General features: G+C 44.8%; 1 protein-coding gene across 4 annotated transcripts in view; it reads left to right on the plus strand.

Annotated features, from left to right (window-relative positions):
* KLHL8 (kelch like family member 8) overlaps positions 1 to 25499 on the plus strand; it is a 306138-nt gene that overhangs the window by 191084 nt on the left and 89555 nt on the right. For all 4 annotated transcript variants that reach the window (XM_085636536.1, XM_085636539.1, XM_085636538.1 and 1 more), the window contains one exon: positions 15308 to 15856. In XM_085636536.1, coding sequence (XP_085492662.1) covers positions 15308 to 15856 — 549 coding nt within the window. The remainder of the gene's footprint in view (positions 1 to 15307; positions 15857 to 25499) is intronic.

Raw genomic sequence — 25499 nt, forward strand, 5'->3', positions numbered from 1 at the left:
CTAAGGTAAGCAGTGGGTGAAATACATTCCCATGGAAGCTTTCAGAATGCCCACAAGAACGCATTAGCAAACTAGACGGCTTCACTGAGTGGTAGACTTCGACCTAAAAGTGGTCTAGGGATAGGAATTCTAATTTTGTGACCTGGTTTAAGTACTGGTTGATTAAAGAAAATCAGAAACTTGTAAGGCCGCAAGAATTGACCCTCGGCCAGTAGTTTTCAGTGCCAATTCAACAACTACAGTGCCATCGTATGAAATTGTTATTATAAAATGGTCTTTGACATTGTAAGTTCTCACAGACTGTGCAAATGAAAAGGAATTTGTTGTTTTGGAGAAAGAATTTGAAGATCTGATTATACTTGTCAATTTGGGCTATGTTACAATTAGGCCCTTAAAAGCTGCAGATACAAAATATTACACCGATCCTTTATCTTCCCCTTAAACATTTCCAATAACTTTTTCAATTGTTAAGGGTCCGTTTCCTCCTCAGAAAATTTCGTTTACCATTAAGCCTCCGGACCTTGAGAATCTTTCTTCCTTCACAATTAAAGTTAATAAGATTACAGCTGAAATCAACTCCTCGGTAGAACATCCCAACTATGTTTTCATTCCCCTACTAAAGAAAGTTTGGCAACGTTTTTTGTTCTAGAAAATCAGCTTTACCCCTCTGGAGTGTTGTCCAGTGAATTAGTGAAAAGCTCAGAAATTCTGAAACTCTAATTGGCTATTTTTTTAAATGAAATTAACACATTTTTGATTATCCACAATATAACGGACTATTAACGCAGGAGCCCAGTTTATCCTGCAAAATGTAAGCCTATCATATTATTATTGTACTCCATAAAGCTGCCTAAGGTAACTGTTTGACCTGGGATCCTTGGCATGGTTTGCCCCCTAACTTTTTGCCTTCAGCCCTCCTGTTTTGCCGACTGCGTCTTTGCTGGCCTTCGAACTCTGCTCACTTTACCACTGCTGACCCATGTTAGTGCTTGTGCTCTTTCATAAACAAAATGGTAGAATTGACTTACACCCAATTGGCATGTTTAATTTATTTGTAATTCCCTAGTAAAGTGACACTACCTATACCCAGGGCCTGTCATTTAAATGCTACTAGTGCGCCTGCAGCACTGATTGTGCTTCCACATAAGTAGCCCTGTAAACATGTCTCAGGTCTGTGATTGCAGCCTGTGTGTACGTTAAACTGCCTTTTCTGCCAGGCCAAATAATCCTTTTGCCAGGCCCAAACCTTCCTTTTTAGGTCGAGCCTAGTGCAGCGTGCATGCGCCGCTCTAGGAGATGACCTTTAGAAATCGCTCTGCACTTTTCAAGCACTCGTGCTTGTGGTGGCATCCACCTTGCGGGAGCGAGCAGCGGCGCGCAGGGACCATCTGTTTGTAATTAACGTGGCCGTGCGCGCTTGTTTATATTTCTTTATTTTCCCTTCCACTGCCTGCCTCGCCCTCGCTCTCCCTTGTCAACCAGTTCCTTTTAAACCACTTTGTGGCTTTTTGATCTCTGCCAATTACTGTGCTACATATCTAGCAGCTGTACTTAAACAAATCATACTTTGTTAAAAGTATCTGCTAGCATGTATTTTTGTATAATACATTATGACAGGGGCTGCTCTCTACACACACCATAAAAACAAGCACTCTCTCCTAGCACATGCAGCCTCTCTTCTCAAATTATACGAAGGATGAAACTAGAGTCAGCCCTGCTTTAATTTGAACCTGTGGGTGCTGTGCACGCACAGATTTCTGGGGCCATATGTTTTTAATTAGCGTGGCCGCGCCAGCTTTGTTATATTTGTTTACTCTCTCGCCCCATTCCTGTCTCACCCTTGTCCTCCCTTGTTAACAGTCTTCTCTTAAACACGTTTGTGGCTTGTTGATCTCTGCCAATAACTGTTCTACATATCTAGCAGCTGCACTAAAAAAAATCGTATTTTGTCAAAAGTATCTGCTAGCATGTATTTTTGTATAATACATTAAAACGGGCGGCTCTCTACACACACCATATAAACAAGCGCTCTCCCCTAGCACATGCTGCCTCTCTTCTCAAGTTAAAGGAAGGATGAAACTTAGTCAGCCCTGCTTTCATTTGAATCTGTGGCTGCTGCTGCGTATGCACAGATTTCTGGGTTCATCTGTTCTTAATTAGCGTAGCCGCGCCCGCTTCCTTATCTTCGTTTACTCTCTCTCCCCTGCCTGTCTCACCCTCGCCCTCCCTTGTTAACCGTCTCCACCTAACCAAGTTTGAGGCTTGTTGATCACTGCTATTAACAATCACTTAATCTCCCCGTGCCTACCCTGGTTTTATTTGTTTACATTAATTTTATAACGTTACCGGTGCACATTATCAATTCACATTAAAACGGGCTGTTTGCTACACACACCATATAAACAAGCGCTCTCTCCTAGCACATGCTGCCTCTCTTCTCAACTTCTAGGGAGGATGAAACTTAGTCAGCCCTGCTTTAATTTGACCCTGTGGCTGCTGTGTGCGTACAGATTTCTGGGGCCATCTGTTTTTGTGGTTTGTTGATATCTGCCAATAACTGTGCTACATATCTAGCAGCTGCTCTAAAAATAATCGTATTTTGTCAAAAGTATCTGCTAGCATGTATTTTAGTATAATACATTAAAACGGGGGCTGCTCTCTACACACACCATATAAACAAGTGCTCTCTCCTAGCACATGCTGCCTCTCTTCTCAAGTTATAGGAAAGATGAAACTTGGAGTCAGCCCTGCTTTCACTTGAACCTGTGGCTGCTGCGTGTTCACAGATTTCTGGGGCCATCTACAATAACAACACAAATGCACACTACTGAAACATATCCATCTATGGATATTAGCAATGAACTTCTAATAGACTGGTTTATGATCAATATAGATGTGGAAGAATTATCCGATGCTCTTATGCCATATTTACCGCAGACATGTGAAGTAATATTTTGCAATGGCATTATTGCAAAAATTATTAAAACATATTGCAACAGAATAAATATATTTATAAAACATGTATAAATGTACATCATAAATATTTTTTTTCCACTCAACTTACTTTAAAACTAAAAATGCCAACTAAAAATTCTTGCAATAAGATTTAAACTAATAAACATTTGTCAGTTATTCCTGGACAAAGCATTGCCAATATCTTTGGTTACACACTTATAAGGTGCCAAAAAAACAACACATATTAGCAATGCCAATAGCTCAAAAATAAAATCCAAACTACCAAGCTCTAATTGGGTGTTTTATGTATGCTAAACAAATATTACTGCACATTCCTCAGAAGGTACATTTTGTATGTTTAGCCTTCAGGCTACTTTAGCATTAAAACTAATTGTAAAGCTGTTCCACATTTGCTTTTGAAGCAAAAAATCTAGCACAAGATTTTTCAGTAGCACACAATTCATTACTTTGTAATAGTGTTTAGAACATAGTTATGCTATAAAAACATTGCCATAGCCAATACGTACAAAAAGAGCAAAAGGTCAGGGCACTAGTAACCTGCGCCTGACAATCTGTTATTCTATGGTATGCTTGCAGAGATGCGGTGCAAAAGAGCCAGGGGCGTGACCTTCTTACGTCCCTATTGTTTGGCAAAGCCAAAAATACAAGAGGCAGGGGTTGCTCAGCACACAGCTATGTTTATATATAACAGACAATTGTATACGTCAGTAACTGAAAAAATGAACAGTAACACAATGTCTTCCAAAGATTCACAACGGACTTTAGTTTCTTGATGATATAATTTTCTTTATTCTTTTGTTCAAGTTTTCTGATCTTTTTTTTTAAAAGCACAGCATACAGTTCATAGCAGACGCGGCGCGTTTCATCCCAACGGGACTTCTTCAAGGCTACAAAAATATATACATAGAACATATATTAATATATACAAATAAAATTTATACAAAAATTATTTTGGACTGGGCCATGTGATATATACATTTTGACATGTAGGTCATGGAGAGACATTTTGCAAATTTGTACATTGGGAGATATGTACAGCACATAGGAGATACCTCACAGAATAATTCATATGGTTATTCCTAACGTAGATCAAACAATTTTGTTGATGTATGACTTTCTGATTATATCACGATTATCAATAGGGTTTCCATAAAAGCATTCCTTTAATAGCATTATGACTGATTATATTCAATAGTCCACAATAAAAAATCAATTCTTATTACCATATTGGTAACCAATAATACAATCAATAGTTAAGCATGACGCAAATGTAATTCTTTCCTTATTTTATAACCAAAAAGTAAGACACAAGCCTTTCTAAGTTGACATTAATAAATAAAATCAATTAAACTCTCAAATGAGTGCAATGATAGGCCTACTCATATCGCCATAATAGCAAACGGTGATGCAGTCTCTGTTATGTGCAGATGTAAAACCTATCTTGGTTTACATAACCTTTGGTTTACTTGTGATCGTAAAAAAGTTACACATACCTCAGCAAAATTGATGCGTGCAAAGTCCAGCATGACACTAAGTGCTATATAGACAAAGATTCGAAAATCATAAATCTATAACAAAAGACAAAAATTAATACGTGTTTATATTTATTGAACATATGAGTGTATGCACATAATAGAAGAGCACTATTATTAGCTCTAATTAGATCTTATTATTATTTTTTTTTTAATATTTTTTTGAGAAAAGGAATTTTTATTTATTTGAGATTTAAAAGGATGTATTTTTTAATCTCTGATACTTCTATACATATGGTATAATCATTCCAAATCATATGTTTGTTTAAATTCTCACAGTATGCCTATTCGATAAATTACACTAGCAATTCTAATCAGACATACCTGTGTATTTGCAAAGATGGACAACTATATTATGTTGTCTATAGATAAATAAATGAAGGTTTGATAGCCACAGCCCTATAAAAAAGCAAATGCACTTAAGGTATGTTTAGGTTATGCATTTAAACCGTTTATAAAATCACGCTATCATGGACTAATCTAAGTTCCACAGAAGACGATCTCCAATAACTTAGTCTGTATATTTGGCATTCAATGTAAAACATTGTAGTTCTGAACATGAGACAGTTATAGGTTAATATAATCAACCTAGAGATTGTATTTATTTACTTGATGAAATGGCCCGAATGTCTGACTAAATTAATGAAATCAGACATAAAAGTAATAATTATTACACTAATGTTTAAAACCATGTAATTATTCTTTTATAAAAGAGTGCTTCCATACGGAAAGTATTGAGTAATGACCACAGGATCGATATGTGTACAGCAGGCGTCATATTGTAAAACCGATTTAGACATATTGTACATGTCAAATCTAATTATAAACGGTTATATTCCAAAGATACTATATTATAGACATTAGTACCGAATTTCAAAGTCCTAATTTCGGACATGTGCCACGTTCCCAATACATACAGAATGTTTATATAAAATGCAATAAAATAAAGTGCATTATCTACAAGCGAGCGCTAAGAGCCCAAGTTAAACATATAATCTGCCCCGATGACCAAATATTATACATGGCATAATTGTACCGTACATACACATGTGTGGGTCATAAGGTCGATGTTTTTAGTAGTTTATCGCAAGCGCGTCCTCTTGTGCAAGGTAAACCGTCATTAAAGCGGAACAAATACATGTGTAAATTGACGCCATATTGGCAGGATTACGATACAATATCAAGACTCCCAAAATGAACTAGTGAACAACTGCTAAGTATTTAAACGTGACCACAAGACCAAAAATCTGAAAACAGGAGAAGATGCAGTTCAAATTAAATTATTGGTATCCTACATAAAAACAGTCGAGATCGAAATACGAAGTGCTGGTCTTAAGTTACATACAAACGCAGTAACGTGTCTCTGCGTAATCCACAAGCAGCATGTCAGGAAATTGGTCAGAAACTAGTATGCTGAATGAGGCCTCTATATATATATATATATGTAAAGTTTAACTGTCTACACCTGTGTATAGCCAACAGGATGTAAACAAAAAAACAAAGATTCTTGCCACATCTGGTCATCAATGTGGAATGTGTCGGCCATTTTGAAGTGTGTTTCCGATAACGAGAAACACCGCATTGGGATACTAAAAATTTGTACCGAAATATACTTTATGAATGAAACATAAGCTAACGATTGTATATTGGCATAAAAAAACTAAAGTCCTAAATGGGATCTCCAAAAAGGATTTTTTTTAAAAGTATGTTCCTGTATATGGTCAAAATGATGTACATACGGAAACGGAAAAAACAATAATATTCCAACCTCTGGTAGGAGCGCAAAACATGTCAGCCATTTTAAAATATATTGCCGATGACGAAAAACACAGTCGCAAAATATTACAAGTTTGTACAGAAATATAATAAAAACATAAGTTATGAACGTGTGTTATATATCAAGATGATCATTATCATATATAGAATCAAAAATTACCATAAGTATACTGTATTGCCTGTCAAGAAAAGCCGCCAGATGCATATCGTTAGCAATCATGAATTTTTTCATGGCGCCAAAGTATCACAGATAATGCCAGCAAACCTCCCACCGATGCAATATATTAAATGCATCATCTATATCCATTATCATAAAGGGGGGGGATACTGACAGTGCATTAAATTTATCAACAAAAATTCATTATTAAAACATCATACTTTATCAAATATATAGTGTGTATCCATTTCCAATAAAGAAAATTAGATCATCAAGAAACTAAAGTCAGTTGTGAATCTTTGGGAGACATTGTGTTACTGTTCATTTTTTCAGTTACTGACATATACAATTGTCTGTTATATATAAACATAGCTGTGTGCTGAGCCACCCCTGCCATAGCCAATACGTCTCGCCTTTCAGAACATACAAGTATTTAGTTATGCAGCACAATATCCTTGGTGCAACAACATAAACTGTTGCATGGCTAAACACTTATAAGGTCCCAAAGGCGAGACCTATTGGCTATGCCAATGCTTGTTAATACTTGTAAGTCATCTCTATGTTAGGCCCTGGACAGTCCAGGGGGTAGGGTGCACTGTATTTAAAAAGTTGGATATGTAATATTTAGTTTTTACATGTCCTGGTAGTGAAACTCTTAAATTAGTTTTCGCTACTACAAGGCCATCCTCTCCCGCAGGATAACATTGGAGTTACCGTATTACATTTGAAAAGCTGTAACTTTCAAATGGGAACAGGTACCCAGCTCATGTTTGGTGTCTTTGGAATTGTAATGAAAAGTCCTCTCTTATGGTAAAGTCAGAATTTAAGTTACAAATTTAGAAATGCCACTTTTAAAAAGCCATCTTGTGCCTAAAGCCTGTCTCATGGTCATATGACTGGGTGTAGCGGACAGTTTGATTTTGTGTATTCCGCCTACACATCCACACAGATCTTAGGTGTGCCCAGATCAGCCATCCACTGGTAGGGTGGCAGAGCGGAGCAGGGCCCAGCCCCACTCCACATTTGAATGGGCTGTGTCCTGCCGCCACGCATGCCCGGGGCCTCTAGAAGCTTCCCCCACTTCAAATGAGGCATCTGGTATAAATATTGTACCTCAGACACCAACTCTTCAGTACACTTCTGGACTTGTGGAGACTCTGCCAGGAAGAAGTACTGCTGGGCCTCTGAAAGGACTGCCACTTGGCTGGACTTCTGCCGTGCTGGACTACTGCCTTGCTAGACTGCTGCCTTGCTAGATTGCTGCCCTTCTACCTGAGTCGGATGGATTGGACTTCCACCTGAACCCAGGGCTCCCAGATTGACTCCAAGGGCTAGTCTGCTGAACTCTTGTTTAGAGCCACTGTGACATAACAGGATCCCAACCACCTGAACCAACACCCAGATCCAGCTGGAGCCTGTCCCTGACCCCCAAGTGCCCCTCAGGTCCTGTGCCCTTGATGTGGTTTCAGAGCAGCTGAATTGATGCTTTTGGGCTCTTTGCGACCGCAAATGGGCCTGTTGGTGCCAAAACCTTCTCGCTTGCACTGCTCGCCAACGTGAAGTTTCTTCAGCCATACTCTTTGCGCTACACATCAACCACTTGCATGGAGCTCCACTGTGAAGCTCTGGCCGGACCGTTCACAACAACAGGATCTTCGCTCTACTGTACCCGACTCCAGGCCTGCTCTTCATGCTGCATCGACTATCGCTGGTGCTTCTCTGATCCTGGTGGCCCCCGCTACCACAAATGAGACTCTGCGCTGCACTGAGAAGGTAACTTTTCAGCAGCACTAACCTGGTCCCTGTATTCGATCCATGCTCCATCCCGGTCGGCCTGAGCTTGAGACTTTTATCCCAGTCTCGCACAACGAGATTGTTGTGAGTAGCGCTTTGGGCTTTTTGGTGCTATTTCCACTTTAATCTTTTAAACTGCATATCTCTGGTTCTACTGATTTGAGTTTTATTGTTTTGGTCTTGATTTATTTATTAGAGCTTGCTCTATTTTCCTAAATTGGTGTGGGATTTTTCTTATTTTGTTTTTACACCTTATTACTGTTTGAAGGGCTGCATAAATACTTCTAAGTTAAGCCTGTCTGCTCTGTGCCAAGCTACCAAAGGGTTGAGAACAGATTGATTAGGACTTTGCTTGTGTCCCACCCCGACAAAGATTGTGGTTGTTGCTTGAGTAGGGTTTTACCCCCAACCAGTAACTCAGTTTCTCACAGTGAAACTTAGTGCTCTGCTTCAAAGTTTCAAAATGTGTAGTAACATAATTGACAGTGGTTTTTGGGTAGTAATGTGTATCTACAGCACTTTTCCAAGGATGACCTAAAATTTAAGTTGGATGGTGGTAGTGTTGGGGCTTTGATTTTATTTGATCTGTCAACACTTTTATAAACTGTTGATCATCTTACATATTCTTGATTTCAATTTACTGAATTCAAACTGCCTAAAGTCCTTTCAGTAATCTTCAACCCAGTGGCAGGCATTGGCCCTGTTTGAGCCTATTCTGAACTTGTGATGTGGTGTCCCTGCAGAATCGTCAGTATCCCCACTTTTGTTTAGTTTCTGACAGTTTTCAATTTAAAGTGGAGGGGGTGCTGCATTGGCTCACAGTAACTCAGCATTGCTTCTAGTTCACTGGTGGGTATCCACAATCAATCTCATGCCAAACCCTACGAAGCCGGAGATTCTTCTTAATGCAAAGCACTCACCTTTGTTGGAGATCCTGATGCAGTCATCTTATGTGGGAATGTGCCCTCTTCCTGCCATAGAAGTAAGAATCCTGGGCACTTTGATGGACTTTGATTTGTTAGCATGTCCTTTGATATCTTTCACCCAAAAAGCTGCTTTTTCTACTAAACCAGATAAGCGGTCCTCTCCTAATAATCCCCCACAAAGAGTTATGACAGTGATTACTTTGGGATCTCAAAGGGGGATTTTAGAATTGGGGTTTATCTGAGCCTTCTGGACCACTCTTACCAACGATTGCAGCATGTTCAGAACACTTTGGTTGAATTGTCTTGAGGAAATCTGGCCTATCTCTGTATTGTTTGCTTCATACAGGCTGTTAGAGTTCAAATTCATTTCAACATATTGTGTGGTCCTTCTTCCATTAGGATCAGAGTTAAAAAAATAAAAAAGAAGAAATAAAAAAAATTAAGTCCTTAAACACTATATTGGAGATCAAACGTCTGCTTAAATGACAATTTTTAGGTCTCTTTAGAAACACCTTTCGCTGTTGTTGTAGCTCCTTTCCGACTGCTAATATAAACAAATGTAGCATGCACTGGCACCTCCCTTTTGTTCATCACCCTCTTTTTCAGCTTCTCAGCAAAATGATTGGCCAGCAGGTGTTTTAGTCCTCTTAAGGAGTGCTTTCATTGCAGGAATTGTAGAATCACAGCACAAAATTGTAGCAGCACAATGGAGATTAAGGGACCACAGTAGAGACTGCTGAACCACATCACACACACGACAGGAACACGCACAGCACCGAGCATTGGAGCACAGCTGAGACTGTGGATGCCTACGTTCTATTCTGGGCTTAAACAAAGTTTTGAGTTGCAGCCTGCTAAAGCACAGCCAAGACTTCGACCTCTCTCCCCTCTGATTAATCCATTATCATCCTTTTAGATCAGGCTTCAGGTAGCTTTAGCTTTCTGCCAGAGCTCATCTCATATCAGAAGAGCATTGGAAAAGCAGTCACTCGTCCATTTATCCTGAGTCGTTCACTAATCCTTTTACTCATACATTCATTCATCTACAAAGGACTAATTCTTGTTTTCAGCTGCTCACTAATCCACAGTACCCCACAGACTCACTTTCTTTCATTCCCCCTTCAGAAAAATGCTACCTCTGTTTAAAAGCCAGACTTGTGACTCAGCAGATATCCGGTCCATGTTTTATTTGAAAAACAATTGGCGTTGCCAATGCTTGTTTTATTTGAAGCCAGTTCTTGGCAGAGCTTAGAGAATACAAGGTGCTCATCTATGAAATTCCCTTGTAGAAACTCTCAGAAGGGATGGGCTACAACTTTCCTTTCAAAAACATAGGCATCCTTAATCGTATGGGTTGGAGGTGGTAAGCGAGTTTCAATGAACCTGCGAAGCACAGGCCAGCAGCCTTAATCTCCTAAAGAAAAATTAATATATCGGCGTGCCTTTTGCAGTTTTTTAATGGAATTTCAGTGAATTTATTTGAAGTCCAGGTTCATCAGTAACTGCCCACACGTTTGTGGTATTTCATGGGTGCTCCCTGCTAAGTTAGCCCTCCGTATCTCCACCCCACTGACGACAGTATTTGCTTGAACACCAACAGGTTTGGCCTTCTTGGGCCTCATCAGTGAGATACTGCTGGAGACTCTAAGGCAAGGATGAACTACAGCACTCTGCTCTCTTCGGCTCTCTGCCTCCCACGGTGCAGTCGAGGAAAGAGTACCTCCGCAAAAAAGAAAGTGATCTATTTATTACTTGCATTAATTATATTCATTGGCATTGGTCTGAGCGTGCTGTTGTACTCTAGCTGCATCTCACTTATGGGACCCCACAAGACCAAAGCATGGCTGGTGTTAGCTGTTTGGGCCAGACTGTCCGTTTTGGGGCACGGCCAGAACGTATTTCTCATGTGATTGTCCCTCTTTGTATCAGCAGAAACTAGTGGATTGAACCCATTGCTTTTACCAACACTTTGATCGATTCAGGCATTTTGGTCATTGCTTTTTTGCAGTTTTAAGAACTGTTGACAACAAAACCCAGATGGACAATAAGATACAGCCTCATATTTAATTTATGCTTTTTAATGCTGGGGCATCCGCTGTAGTGACGGATCATTACAAATTTTTAGAATAAGCACTATAGTAATCGGTTCCATTTAGGTTCCTTGATTATTCATTTCTTACTTGGAAATCTTGAAAATCTGGCATTGATCCACCTTCCCTGGTATCTGATTTGGTGAGATATTTTATGTAGCTTCGATTGGATCGATAATTTGACTTTACATGGTGCTTGCTTCCTTTCTGACACTACAGGGCTTCCTAACACAAGACATTCCTCATTTCATGGAAGTAATCACTCTGCTCATGCCTTTGTGTACCTAGCTTGCATTGGCACATTCTCTGGTTGCCTCAAAGTACAAAGACCAACTTTACCCCCTCATTTATTGAATGTCTCATTCACCCCTTAGCTGAATTGCTCAGTCATATGTTGTCAGTGTTGGTCTCTCCTGCTCGCCAAAGCACTTTTTTGCTGTGCTGACCGTTGTTGCAGGAGAAGTACCCATACGGGAGGAGGAAGACAGTGCTCTTCTGTCACACTCGAATGATAACAAATCCCAAGTACAGGGTGCTATTCCATGGGCAGGCCACATTAATATTCAGAAAATATTTTTATTTTTTCAAATGAATAACTTATTCAATATGGCTTCTACATGAAGCACTCTGCAGGCCACTCTACCACATGTTGCTAACTTTATAACTGTTTTTGGTTACATCCATCTACCCACTGTCCTAGCCATACTTGCCATCTGACACTCATGATGACAGCTATTTTTCAGCTAGGCATCCACAACACCTTGCTATTTGAGCTCTACTCCTATGTGCCAACCAGTACTGTGAAGCCCCGGGGCTCCTTGAAAGTCATACACACAAATCTTCGGTCTTGGATCTTTCCCTTATGTGCATTTTGTCCCTGTAACCCCTCCTTGTCCAGCTTTTTGTACCATCTATTTGCTAATTACATCCTAATCTCCTCCTCGCTCACATACTCCAGTTTTGTCTGTCTTGCTTGCCTCACCGTCATTCAGTATCTTTTGTCATTGTAAAAAAAAAAATGGTAATTAGTAGATTGATATAGTCTGGCTTATCAGTGAGGGTACCCAGGCACTGTCCATGGACAATGGGGAGATTAAGTGATTTGCCCAGAATTACAGGACGTTGAGCTGATGCTGAGACGCGAACTCGGATCCCCAGTTTCTGAGTCGGCAGCTCTGGCCGCTGCACCAAATCCTCTTTTGGGCTGGTTTGCATAATTATTGACTTTGCGAAGTCTGAACTCATCCGTTTTCTCTCCTCTGCTGCATAAGCCCAAACCTTTTCCTAGATCTTTCCCTTCTTACTCTGTTCCTTGTCCTCTTCCTGACATCCGTGGCCTCTGTCCGTTACCATTTACTGAATATGTTCAAAATGAGACCCCAGCTCACCCCTCGCCATCAGCAAGCCACATTACTGTATAATGTCTCGCATAGACTTCCTCACTATTCCTTCCAACCTTTGGAAAACTCTTCAATCTCATTACCCAGTACACCATTTGTCTGTCCCGCAGGCCCATCTCTACCTCATGCTACCTTACTCAAGCACACAGCGGTCTGCTTTGTATTGTACAATAAACTCATAAGTACTCTGGTCTGTACATGGCTGTTTCCCCTATACTTTGCACAGTCCCCCTTGTTTGTACCCTCCTATTGTAAACCATAGACTGTCTTAATATCCAAGACCTTTGCATAACCTTTCAATGCACATAATCTTCCCTGTTGGAAAATGCCTCCTTTGCTCCACCTAAGAATGTCATGGTTGCTCTTCCAACCCATATTCCAGCTTGAGAGCTTCTTAAGCTATCTGCATGCCTGCCTTAGACATAGTACATAATTCTCACCCTAAGGACTCCAACATAGTTGATGTACTGTTTTGTTCTGTCTATTCATCTTTCCAACTACTAGTTTTTATTGGCAAGAACTAAAAACATTCCATGTACAGTTTGAGGCAGCATTTGTACCTAAATGAATAAAATAGTATTATAGTTTAGCTTGTACTGCTACTTAAAACGAAGAAACGTATTTGCTGTTTATTTCCTGGCATTGAAATAAGCAGCTTGGGGCCTTTAGCTTGTCCCATTCACTGTCTTGATACCATTCAAAGCCTGTGTGTTCAAACACTTCACTAGAGATTTTGACAGAGCAGCCGAGTTCAAAGTCCTGCAGAGAAACAGTACATGAAGAGGAAGCCAACGTTTCAACTCCACCGAACAGAAGAGGACCCCAGCGGGTTTCCATATCCAAACTGAAATGCTAAACAGTATGACAAAGGCCATGTACGCAGCAAAGGAAATAACGAAATCAACGAAGGACTTGACCATGAGCTGAAATAAAGGGTGTCCTGATTCTACACGTCATTGAGACCTCAGCCGTGTAGCAGCTATGACTCAGTTTAAAGACGGCCCAGATATGGGCTATCAAATTGATGCACTTTAAAAATGTCATTGAGATGTGCCGATAGAGCGAAAACCGTGAAGGAGGGGAGGAATATGGAAATATGATGAAGACGTTAAAAATCCTAAATCAAGTAATCACTAATGCAAGTGATAGTCTGCTACCTCCTGTAAAGGCCACTTTGTGGCTGGGTAGGCTCGAAGTACCATTAGGAAAAGCAACAATTGGCAAAGACCTTCTAGTTCTCAGATGACACCTCTTGGCTTTGCCAATGCTTGCACCTTTCCCCCGGCTTGCCACTGTGCAGCCATCTTTGAATATTGTTTCTTAAATCACAAGAAAAATATTTCAGAGGTGGCTGCCACCTTGAAATGCCGCCTTTTTTTGTTATACCTTATTCTTAACTTACGAAGGTGTTGGATATTCATTTTCTAGTGAGTGCTGAATTAAAAAATACGGTATATGCAGAAAGCCAGGCACATGGGAACTTGCGAGGAGCTCGGAAGCATTGTGCCGCTGCCAACCTCTTCCAAAAATAATTGTAAATGTTAAAAGGGGGGGGGGGGGTGGTCGAAATTGACTGGTTTAAAGCAGATTGGCCAATACCCAGCAACCTGATAGGAGGGTGGAGATCCCAGCTCATCACAAAAGCAGTTTAAAAAGCAAATTTTTTTTTTAAATGGGGGAAGCATATGGTGGCAGAGTTGACGGCACAGAAACAAATAGGCAAAAGCGAGTGGCCTAGTAGCAGAGGGTTGTTGCCAGATACTCGCAGAAAGAAAATATGTAATTAAAAAATAAAGCAGAGGAGGGACAGAGAAGAGTACAAGGAAAACAACATAGTACCACAGAATGCTGAAAGAGTTTTCCTCAAATTAGCAGTGGGAGAATACAACTCCACACATTAAAACGATGTAATGAAGAAATGCTCCAGGGGTGGGGGTAAACCAGAATAGGGAGGAAAACCATTGAATAAGAAGCATGGAACTGAGATGTACTAGGATGCCATTCAGTCATGAGCAGGAGACTGATCCAAAGTCCATTATTCATTGTTGTATTGTAGCCAATAGGTCTTCGAAAACAGGCAGCTAAAGCCATCTGTAGGCAAGACTAAATAAATTTACAAGGTGTTGTAAATTAACAGATCAGCCAGTAGGCGAGACGTAACGAAAACTAGTTTATCAAGGCCAGAGACGTGGGTGATCTTCCCATTAATAAAGTTGGGTTATAGCAGAAAGCTCTGCAAGGTTAGCATGTCCGGAGAAGGTCGGGAGGAGAGTTTACTAGCTAGATTTTAATGTCCGGTTGAGGTGTCTATCCCATATGTCTAGAACCTTTATTCCGATAATTTGTTTCTCTGACCATGTATGTTAGATCCTTAAAGGCACCATGCATGGTGACAGGTTATTTTCCATTTAAGCTTAACAAACGGGAATCAAAGGGTTGTCTTAAACATTAGAGGTTTGTTGGCACTAAATGCTCCCCCCTGAATGGTAGGAGACATCAAACCAATCTTGTCATCTGAGCAGGGCAATTCAGTGGTTAAGAAAAACATATTTGAACTGAACAGATTTGCTAAATAGTCCTTTTACTTTTGAAAGTCAATATGCTGTGACTAAATATGAGCTACCATCTGACACTTTCCCTGTTCCTTTCTTCACAGGTTGGATCAAAATTGATAGCTTGCCACAAGCTAGTGTTGGCCTGCGTCATCCCTTACTTCAGAGCCATGTTCCTCTCTGACATGGCGGAGGCCAAGCAGACATTGATTGAGATCAAGGATTTTGACGGTGATGCCATTGAAGACTTGGTTAAGTTTGCCTACTCCTCTCGACTCACATTAACTGTTGACAACGTCCAGCCACTTTTGTACGCAGCCTGCATCCTGCAGGTGGAGCTGGTGGCCAGAGCCTGCTGTGAGTACATGAAGTTGCACTTCCACCCCTCCAACTGCCTCGCAGTGCGAGCGTTTGCAGAGAACCATAACCGCATTGACCTGATGGACATGGCCGACCGGTACGCCTGTGAGCATTTTTCTGATGTGGTGGAGTGTGAGGATTTTGTCAGCATGTCACCACAGCACCTTCATAAGCTGCTGTCTTCAAGTGACCTGAACATCGAGAACGAGAAACAGGTTTACAGTGCTGCTGTCAAATGGTTGCATGCCAACCCACAGCACCACGAGGTTTGGTTGGACGAAATTCTTGCTCAGGTGGGCGAAGAGTCTATTGCATGTGTAATTAGAGGATTAATTTCCGGTTTCATAGAATGTAAAAATTCGCAAATTAAATCCTTTGGCTTTGGGATGTGCGCTAAAGAATCGTGGGTGTCTGTTACTACCATTTTGTAGAGCTGGGATTTCGGAACCAGATCTTTGGGATATAGACAATAGATCTGCTAGAGATCATTTGCATATTCTGAACTTGATTAGATTTTGATTGGTCACTCAGCAATCCTATCCTTACTTTTTTATCCCATTGCCGGTTTAATTCCGAAATTGTATTCGAAATTTGGAATCCAGTGCCACGAAATCCAAAATGTATTTAAGATTTCCTTTTTTGCCCTTTTGAGTAGTGTCAACTAGCTTTAGGGATAGAAGGACACATATAGTGATTTTCGACACCTACAGCAAACCCATAACTAAATGAAAAATATCTTAGAAAAAATAGTTGTGACATTTTAAATGTAGCTGCCCATTTTAAATACATTAAAAATATGATGTTAAACCTTTGAATGCTCAAAGTGTCTATTTGCTTGTGGCCTCGAAGTGGTAGTAGACGTAAAGACATTATTACCACTCTTCTATATTCTGAAGCGATGGGTTTTAGCCGTTTTCTGAATGGGACCCAATTTGGGCAGAAGGATAGATCCTTTGACAACTTCTTCTATAATGAGATTACATTGAAAATTACAACTTCCGGCCAAGTTGTTATTGTTTTAGGTTGCTTCAATAAGTACTTGTATTTGGTCCTCCAGTCTGTTCTTGGGTGGTATCTCTGTATATGGTCTTTTGAGTAGACTAGTGCGGATCCATGAAATATGTCAAATAATGAACGATTTAAACTGAATCGTTGAATAATCGGCCTGGCAGTAAAGTCCCAGAGTTTAGTGAAGGTATGAATTCTGGGGTGTCATTGACAGCTCAAACATCTGAGTACTTCAAGACCTGCAATCTTTTTTCGCATTTCCTTTGGCGGTTCAATCATTAAATCAGATCTTTGCTTACAGCCCTGACACTGTTTGAGATGGTCCAGTTGCTAACTCTAAAGCCCCTAATAATATTTTAGATGATCTGGTAGATTGTCTGTGGTGTGTGATGTTTAGGTAGATAAACCAATTTTAATAAGTATTTAGGGGCTAAGCAGAAAGCTCCGTGGGGGTTCTGTGAGGCTCTCGTTGTAGCTAGAGATCATTCCCACTACGCACCATCGAGCCACCTACATTAAAATGATTTGCATGTTGAAAGGCTGCATTCTGGCTGCCTTTAAGGATTGGACTAATCATCTATGACGAGCAAGAAAATAGAAGCATTCGCCTTTCATGATTATAAGTTAAGCATTGCAGGTTCCGGGCTAAGACACCTCTTGGAGACAATTTATCTTCAAGTTAGAGTTTTGTGTGATGTTTAGGTAGATAAACCAATTTCTAATAAGTATTTAGGGGCTAAGCAAAAAGCTCCGTGGGGGTTCTGTGAGGCTCTCATTGTAGGTAGAGATCATTCCCAATACGCACCATCAAGCCACCTACATTAAAAGGATTTGCATGTTGAAAGGCTGCATTCTGGCTGCCTTTAAGGATTGGACTAATCATCTATGACGAGAATAGAAAATAGAAGCATTCACCTTTCATGATTATAAGTTAAGCATTGCAGGTTCCGGGCTAAGACACCTCTTGGAGAGAATTTATCTTCAAGTTAGAGTTTTACGCATATGTAGTCCTCTTTGTCTCTCTAAATGATGCAGAACTACTCCATGAACTCGAGGCAAGTGGGGTCCTATTCTTGTGGGCAGCAAAGCTTGGTGCAGAGGTGTGGTTTACCTTCCAGCTTTTCGTAAGTAGTTGTGTTAAAAAGGGCATAAACAAACACACCACGCCACTCTCTTTGGAAGGTTTTAGGATTCTATGCCGGGTGTGTATCATTGTACCGACTAGCATTCCCCCGGCGCCATAGGATACGCAGACACTTGCATACGCACACACATTCGTATGTATGAACAACGATGCCTGATATGAGCATCTTCATTGACTACCATTTCTTATTACACCTTTCCAAGATGGCCACCGGGTCTGTATCACTGTATCGACTACCATTCCCCCGGCGCTACTGGATGACGCATATACTTGCACTGCCATCCAACCAATTAACAGCCCTATACCTAACAGAAGACCTTCTCCGTTAATGTTGCCAGCAATTCGTAGAGAACGGGTAGGTTTTCCCGTACACAAAGGAAGAGCGATAAGTAAGTAAAAAAGCATGCTCCCATTGTGCGCCCCGCACCGGTGCACTCGTACATGTACATCAAGCACATTTGTGGGTTAATACTACTCTACGGATGTGTGACGATGTTCGTTTCCCCCCCCCCCTCCTTTTTGTCTCCTCTAGGCTGAGAACAGGGCACACGCATAACTACGTGTCCCTACGACAGTATCTGTTTCTTTTAACCTATAAGAATGACGCATGGGAATATAGGGCGTCTTTTCCCCCATTCCCACATCTACTCTCTCTCACTGTTCCTGATGAAGCGCTCTAGGATCCACTAGGGACCAATATAAAGCGCGAAACATGTCGACCCCGTTTTACACTTAACACTTTAGATACTCACCACACGGGTTGAGAGCAGCGGGAAATTACTTGCTTAGTTTCGCCTCTCATTTTAGCATTATTTTGCGTCTCCATCCCCGTGGTATTTTTATTCTGATTCAGAGGACCTTCCAATAAACTGTGGAGGTCCCCTGGGTCATTTTACCTTTCACTCACTACCACTTCCCGACCCACACACCCTCATGCACAAATGCGGCAACTCCTAGAAGATCTCCGCCAGAGAGCCCCTTAAAAGGGCCCGTGAGGGACTGCAGCGCCACCCCCACGTGGAGCACTTGCCCAATGATAATGCTATACACTCGCAAGGGTGTGTGAGGGCACCACAAGTTACATATAGGAGTACTCTCTCTCTCCTCTTGGCACACTCAAGTCTACCTGGAGACACTTTACATCGCTCACAGCCGACTTGGCTGTTGTATACCTTTCCCTTGCGTTTTTAGGAACTGACACCACCTACATTGTTTATTTAGGATTCTATGACCAGAGGGAAGTGACTAAGGCTATCAATGGGTAAGCAAGAATTTTCACATCAAGCCAAATCAGTCGAGTTTCCTTTCCCCTTAATTAAACATATGTTGAAGTTCAGCAGCTTGAAATATATTTGATGCTAAATACAAGAGCCTTCTTTTATTTATGCTTTTTTGGTGTTTGCATAGAATAGAACAAGCTCCAAGGAGTACTTTACAAGAACATTTTTTTTTTTAAACTTCTTTTTATTGAAAGTTAACAACTTTGTCATGATTACATATTTCCATTTCCAAGGATATATTATTACACAGGGTTTAAAAGGCTTGCACACAGTTTCTAAGCTTGTCCCAGAGTATTCCCTGGCCAGGTCATGGTGGTTATATCATACAGTGGTCTTCAGGCGTGGGGACATCCGGGGGCTCACACAGTCATCCCCGATATACATTCCATTTAGTCCATATTTCAATCCATTTTTTTGGGCAACCCCGAGCAACGTAGACCGTTTTCTCCCTCAACATGCACCAGTCCATGTCCTCTTTCCACTTCTTTAGTTTGGGCGGCGAGGAGGCCCCCCATGCCTGTGCTATGTTTCGTTTTGCAATCATCTGCCCCAAAGTGACCCATAGCCTCCCCCGTAAATGGAGGTCCGTAGGCTCCCAAATATTCAATAGGCATCGCCTGGCCTCAGGTCTAAGTGGAACATCCCAGATCTCACTCATGCAATTTAGTACTTTCCCCCAGTAAGATTGAATGAGCGGGCATTCCCATAGAATGTGCATAAAGCTACCGTCCATCCCACATCGTCTCCTACAATGCCCGTCCACACTTCTGCCCATCACCATCAATTGTGTCTCCGAGAGGTATGCCCTGTGTAGGATTTTTAGCTGAATTAGGCGGAGCTTAGCGGAGATGGCCACCTCCCTTGGTGATGATACTGCCACCTGCCAGTCCTCGTCATCCATTTCGAGGCCGTCTCTCACCCACTTCTCCCGCAGCGCAGTGAGGGGATCTGGGGTGTTATTAACGAGCTTCTTGTATGTGAGCGAGATAGTTTTATCAGGTATGTGCCCGTCGAGCAGGCGATCCTCTAGTGGAGCGGACTCGGGTAAGGACGTACCGGAGGGGATATTAGCCTGCAGTGAATGTTTAATTTGTGTATACCTGAATTGCTCCGAGTCAGCCAAGTCGTATGTCTGTTGCAGTGTAGCGAAGGGAATTACTCCCGTCCGTTCCCAGAGGTCCCCGATGCGCGAGATACCTATGAGATCCCATTTGTCAAAGCCTTTCGTGCGCCCCAATGTGCCCAGTTGTTCCGCATCCCAGAGAGGGGTGGCCATGGTGAGCTTGCCATCCCACCCCCAACGCTTTGGTAACGAGGTGCCACAGCTGCACTGCGTGCTTCGTGGGTCCCGTAAGCGCGAACCTGGTAGGTTTGGAATAGAGCGCCCTCGCGAAGTCACCCCCGGGCAATAGCCACCTGTCCATGCCGTATGCTGGGTCATCTCCACTCCCGTACTGGCATTGGTTGATAGCGGCCAGTTGCGCCGCCCAGTAGTATTTTTTGATGTCGGGGAGGGCGATACCTCCGTCATACCAACCGAGCGTGAGCTTTCCCAGCGCTATCCGTGGTCTGCCATCCCATAACAGTTCCCTCTGCAGGGTCTCTACTTCCTGAAAAAAGGCCCGCGGTACCAGGTCTGGGTAGTTCTGGAGGGCATATATGAATCTGGGTAGGGCCATCATCTTAAACAGTGCAGCCCTCCCCAGCAGGGACAGGGGCAGCCCCTTCCAGACCTCAACATCCCTTCTAAGCCGCCGCAGGGGGGGGAGTAAGTTCTCCTCGTATCTCCGTTTGGGATCGGTAGTGATATAGACGCCCAGTTATCGAAAACCCTCCGCCGCAACCTGTATCTCGCAGTCTCTAGGGAGGACGGGCGCCGTCCCGTGAAGTACGTAGATTGTCGACTTGCCCCAGTTGATCCGGAAACCAGAGTTGCGCCCAAAACTGGTAAAAATGTCCAGGACCACCCTCAGCGAGCGCGCAGGGGAGGAAAGGTAAAGAAGGATGTCATCTGCATAGAGCGAGATTTTATCCTCCCAACCCTCGGTCCAGCGAAGCCCGCGGACGGAGAGATCTCTCCGGATCCACGCCGCGAGCGGCTCAAGGGAGATGGCAAACAGCAACGGGGAAAGGGGGCAACCCTGCCTGGTTCCCCTTCCCAGGGCAAACACCTCCGACCGTTTGTTATTGACCGCTACTTGGGCCAACGGGTCCGTATATAGGAGGCGGACCCACCCCACGAAACTAGGTCCAAAACCCATCTTCCGAAGCCCAGCAAAGAGGTATGCCCATTCCAATGTGTCAAATGCCATGGTGGCATCCAACGAGACCACCACCGCATCCTCCTGTATTCCAGGGCACCGCCCCAGAACGCCGTAGGTTGAGGGCAGTATTCCTATGTGGTATAAATCCCGATTGGTCTGGGTGCACCAGCTTCGTGATGACAAGCCGGAGTCTGTTTGCTAACACCTTCGCGAGAATCTTTGGCTCCGCGTTCAGAAGGGATATGGGCCTATAGGAGGCGTACTCGTTTCTAGGCTTCCCAGGCTTCGGAATGGTGACCAGCGTCGCAATGCGCTGATCTCTCGGCAACCGCCCGAGTTTCTTACTGTGCTCGAACATGGCCTTCATATGTGGGACTATTTTATCCGGTTTAAGTTTGTAGAGTTCGATAGGAAGGCCATTTGGGCCCATCGCCTTGCCTATTTTAAGGTCCCCCATGGCCTTAGCCAGTTCTTCTGCCGTGAGGTCACCCTCCAGCGCCTCGCAGTCGCCCACAGAGAGCTTAGGCAGTCTTATGTCTGCCAAGAACTCGGTCGAGTCGTTCTCCGTGAGCTCCGAAGTCCCTCGATATATTCGCTCAAAATGTCTCGCAAATTCTTCCGCTATGTCACTGGGCTCTGTGAGGAGGGCACCCGTTGCACTCTTTAGCTCAGATACAACTCGGTGTGCCTGCTCTTTTTTATCTAGCCAGGCTATCAGTTTACACGCCTTATCACCCTGGTCGTATATGCGCCCCTCCTTTTGGCGCGCTAACGCCTGCGCCTCATCAGTGGCCACAGCCCTGTACTCTGCCGCCCTTAGCTGCAGTTGATGTGTGAGATCGCCCTCCGGGCCGCTCCCCACACCTGCCTCGAGCTTGATGATTTCACTTTCGATCTCCCTTAGCTGCTTTTCTTTATCTGCCCGCCGGCCAGCGATGACCGAGAGGGCCTGGCCCCTCAGTACCGTCTTGAACGCCTCCCACAGAGTAGCGGGGGAGTCCACTGTGCCCTCATTATCGAGGAAATATTGCTCCACTACTCTACCCAGTGCCGCTCTAGTTTCTTGCCCCTGTAGGTACCAGGGATTAACACGTGGGATACCCTCCCCTCGTTGATCCCCAATCGTGAGATGAACCCATAATGGTGCATGGTCAGAGATGCCCCTAGGGAGATGTTTGACGTCCGTAGTTCGCATGTCCGCCTGGACAGGAGACAGAACGTAGTCAATGCGCGAGAGCGTCTGATGGGCACCCGACAAGAACGTGTATTCTTTACTATTAGGGTGCCTCCCTCTCCAAAGATCCACGAAACCGAAGGCGTCAAGAAATGCAGAAAGCCACTGCTGTCCCGGCGCCGTGCCCCGGGGGGGAAACCTATCCAACTCCCCCGACACAACTGCGTTGAAATCGCCTCCAATTATCAGGCGGCCCTCCGGAAGTCCCAGGAGAAAGGTGCCCAGGTCCCTATAGGATTGGGCTTGTAGTCCAGGCGGAATGTATACTGCCACGAGCACCAGTGCATGACCTTCCCATCTCCCCGCCACCGCCACGAATCGGCCCAGTGGGTCAGCCCACTGTTGTTGGACCTCGAAGGGGAAGCTGTGGCGCATCAAGACTCCCACTCCCCTAGAGCCCGTAGTGAACCCTGCATGAGCAGCCAGCCGATATCCCAACCGATTAAGTGCTTTGCAGGAGTTGCCCAGTAAGTGGGTTTCCTGCAGCAATGCCACATCTGGGGAGTGCCGCCTAAGATGTTGTAATACAATACTTCTCTTGATTTTGTCCCCCAGCCCGTTGACATTCCAACTGATTAGTTTAAGACTTTTGTCCCAGTACATGGTCGCGATAACAGATGAGTGCCTCAAGCCAGCCGTGTGCCCTGCCCCCCGCGTTGTTTGATAGCTTCGGATTCACATGACAAATAAACAACCTTTCTTCTCCCCCTACCCTCCCCCCCCCACCGCCCAACACACCTCAACAACAAACTTAAGAACTCTGCCCTCCACTCCCCCCTCCCTGCCATGTAGGTTCCAAACTACCCACATCCCCAATCAGCAGAGCGCCTATCGCCCCAACAGGTGAACAACTATGTCTGGGGGTCGCGGTCCGTGGCGGGCTACAGCCGTCCGCAGCCGAATCCCGCGTATCACAGTAGCGTAAATGCCAGTCATGTGGAATATGGCGGTGCTTCCGCCACCAGGCGCCTCGGAGTGCAAGAGCACGTGCAGCCTCCCCAAATTCCAGCACCATAAACATGTGTCCCGCACTCATCACATCAAGGCCAAATCCCACCGCCCCCCGGGTCGCACCCCCAAGTTATACATTACAATTTTTCGCCATCTGTCCCTGGCGGGTCATGTCCGCGCCGGCTCCCTCGGAGCTCTCATCAGGTCGCCGGGCTCGGGCTTCTGGACCTCGACCTCCACGTGCGCCCCGCACCCTGCTCCCGGTCCAGGAGTTCACCCGTGGATGCATCCTCACGAGGGCCCGAGTCCCCCCGCCGTGTCGTGGTTCCGGGCCCCGTACCGCGGGCCGGACGCCCCTCCAGCCAGTCATGGACCTCTTTGGGCTCGGTAAAGAAGAGGGACTTCCCGTCCACAAGGATTTTTAACTTCGCAGGGAAGAACATCATATACTTGATCCCTCTCTGTCGCAAGGTCGCTTTCACGCCCTCAAAGGAACGCCTCTCCTGTTGCACCTTCAGAGTGAAGTCCGGAAAGAATCTAATGGTGGCATTATCCAATTTGATGTCCCCCCGGGATCTGGCTGCCTGTAATATTGCATCTCGGTCCCTGTAATTGAGGATGTTCGCAATAATGGTTCTAGGAGGCGCTCCCGGCTTTGGCCTGGGCACCGGCGCTCTGTGTGCCCTTTCCACTGTGAAGATTGAAGAGAGCCTGGCGGGCTTAAGGTGGTTTAGGATTAAGTCCTCCAAGAAGAGGTCAACGCTCGGTCCTTCCCGTCCCTCTGGGACCCCCACCACTCGTACATTGCTGCGCCGGGCCCTCCCTTCTTGGTCCTCGAGCTTCATCGCCATCTGACGGTGTTGGTGGGTTAGGACGCTAATTTTCTCTGCCAGGCGTTTAGTAGTGGTCTGAAGATCAGTGACATGACCCTCAGTCTCCTTGACCCTGTCCGTGGTCTTGGTCATATCGGCCCTCATAAGGTTAATCTCAATCGACATTTTATCCATTTTTGTCTCAAGCGTGGTCCCCAATCCTTTTATGGCCGCCATAATGGATTGCAGGGACGGCTCCGGCTCCTCCTGGGGTCCCCCCTGCGCGTCGTCCGGCTGCTTCATCGTCCTAGGGAGGGCGTATTTGTCTAGTTTGTTCGATTGCACTGCTCCGCCCTGTTTAGGCCTCATGGTCCGGCTCCGGTAGCCCGCGGCGCAGGTTCGTCGCTCGGGCCGGTGGGCAACGTGTCTTCCAATTTTCCTCCAGGCCTTCTTATAGTTAGCGTGGCGCCCTCCTTGCCGCCGTTGCGCCAGCCAGTGGCCAGGTATGTGGCACCAAGGGGCCGCTTCCCGCCGCAGCTGAGGCCCGTAGCGCGCGTTCCCCTCCGCCGCCTCAGGAGCACGTCCCGTCCACCACTCCGCTGTCCCACACACTTTCCCTCTGCTTGCCTATCAGTGCTGAAGTCCCTCTGTGCGTCTCCAAATGTCCCGGTGGCAGCGCCCTACCGTGTGCTCTCCAGTGGTTCCGGAATAGGCCCCCGCATGGCCAGGCCAGGCTCCCGCCGCCGCAATGATCAGGCCACGGCACTATCTCGCTCCCCGCAGGCCGACGGACGCCTGATCTTCCCCGATCCTGCTCACCACCGTGTCGTCGGTGTCAGCTCCACGTGCTCTGCACACCTCGCTGGGTTTGTCCTCCGCAAATGCTCGCTGACCACGTTCTTTGCCGCTGCAAAGGCCCAGCCGGGCCCTCCGCCCCGTCTGCTCAGTGCTCCGCCTCCCCGCTGCCCAGCACTCCGAGTCCGGTGTCTCCCGCAAGCTGGCCGTCCCGCGGCGGATCGTAGGAACGAGCCGCGGGGTTCCCACCGCTGCCACAGTCCTCGCGGCCTCCGGCGCTCAGCCGCCGGGGCCTCTCTTGTCTCTCGGGTCCCCACGCCGTCCGCTCAGGCGCCGGCTCTCAGTTGTGACGCTGCCGGCTCACTTCCCCGGCTCTCCCGGGTCGCGGTCCGGGTGTCTAGCAGACTGTGGTAGGATATCTGGGGTCTGGGCCCCCTCCGACACCTGG

The sequence above is a fragment of the Triturus cristatus genome, chromosome 2_1 (assembly GCF_964204655.1).
Source record: "Triturus cristatus chromosome 2_1, aTriCri1.1, whole genome shotgun sequence".
NCBI lineage: Eukaryota > Metazoa > Chordata > Amphibia > Caudata > Salamandridae > Triturus > Triturus cristatus.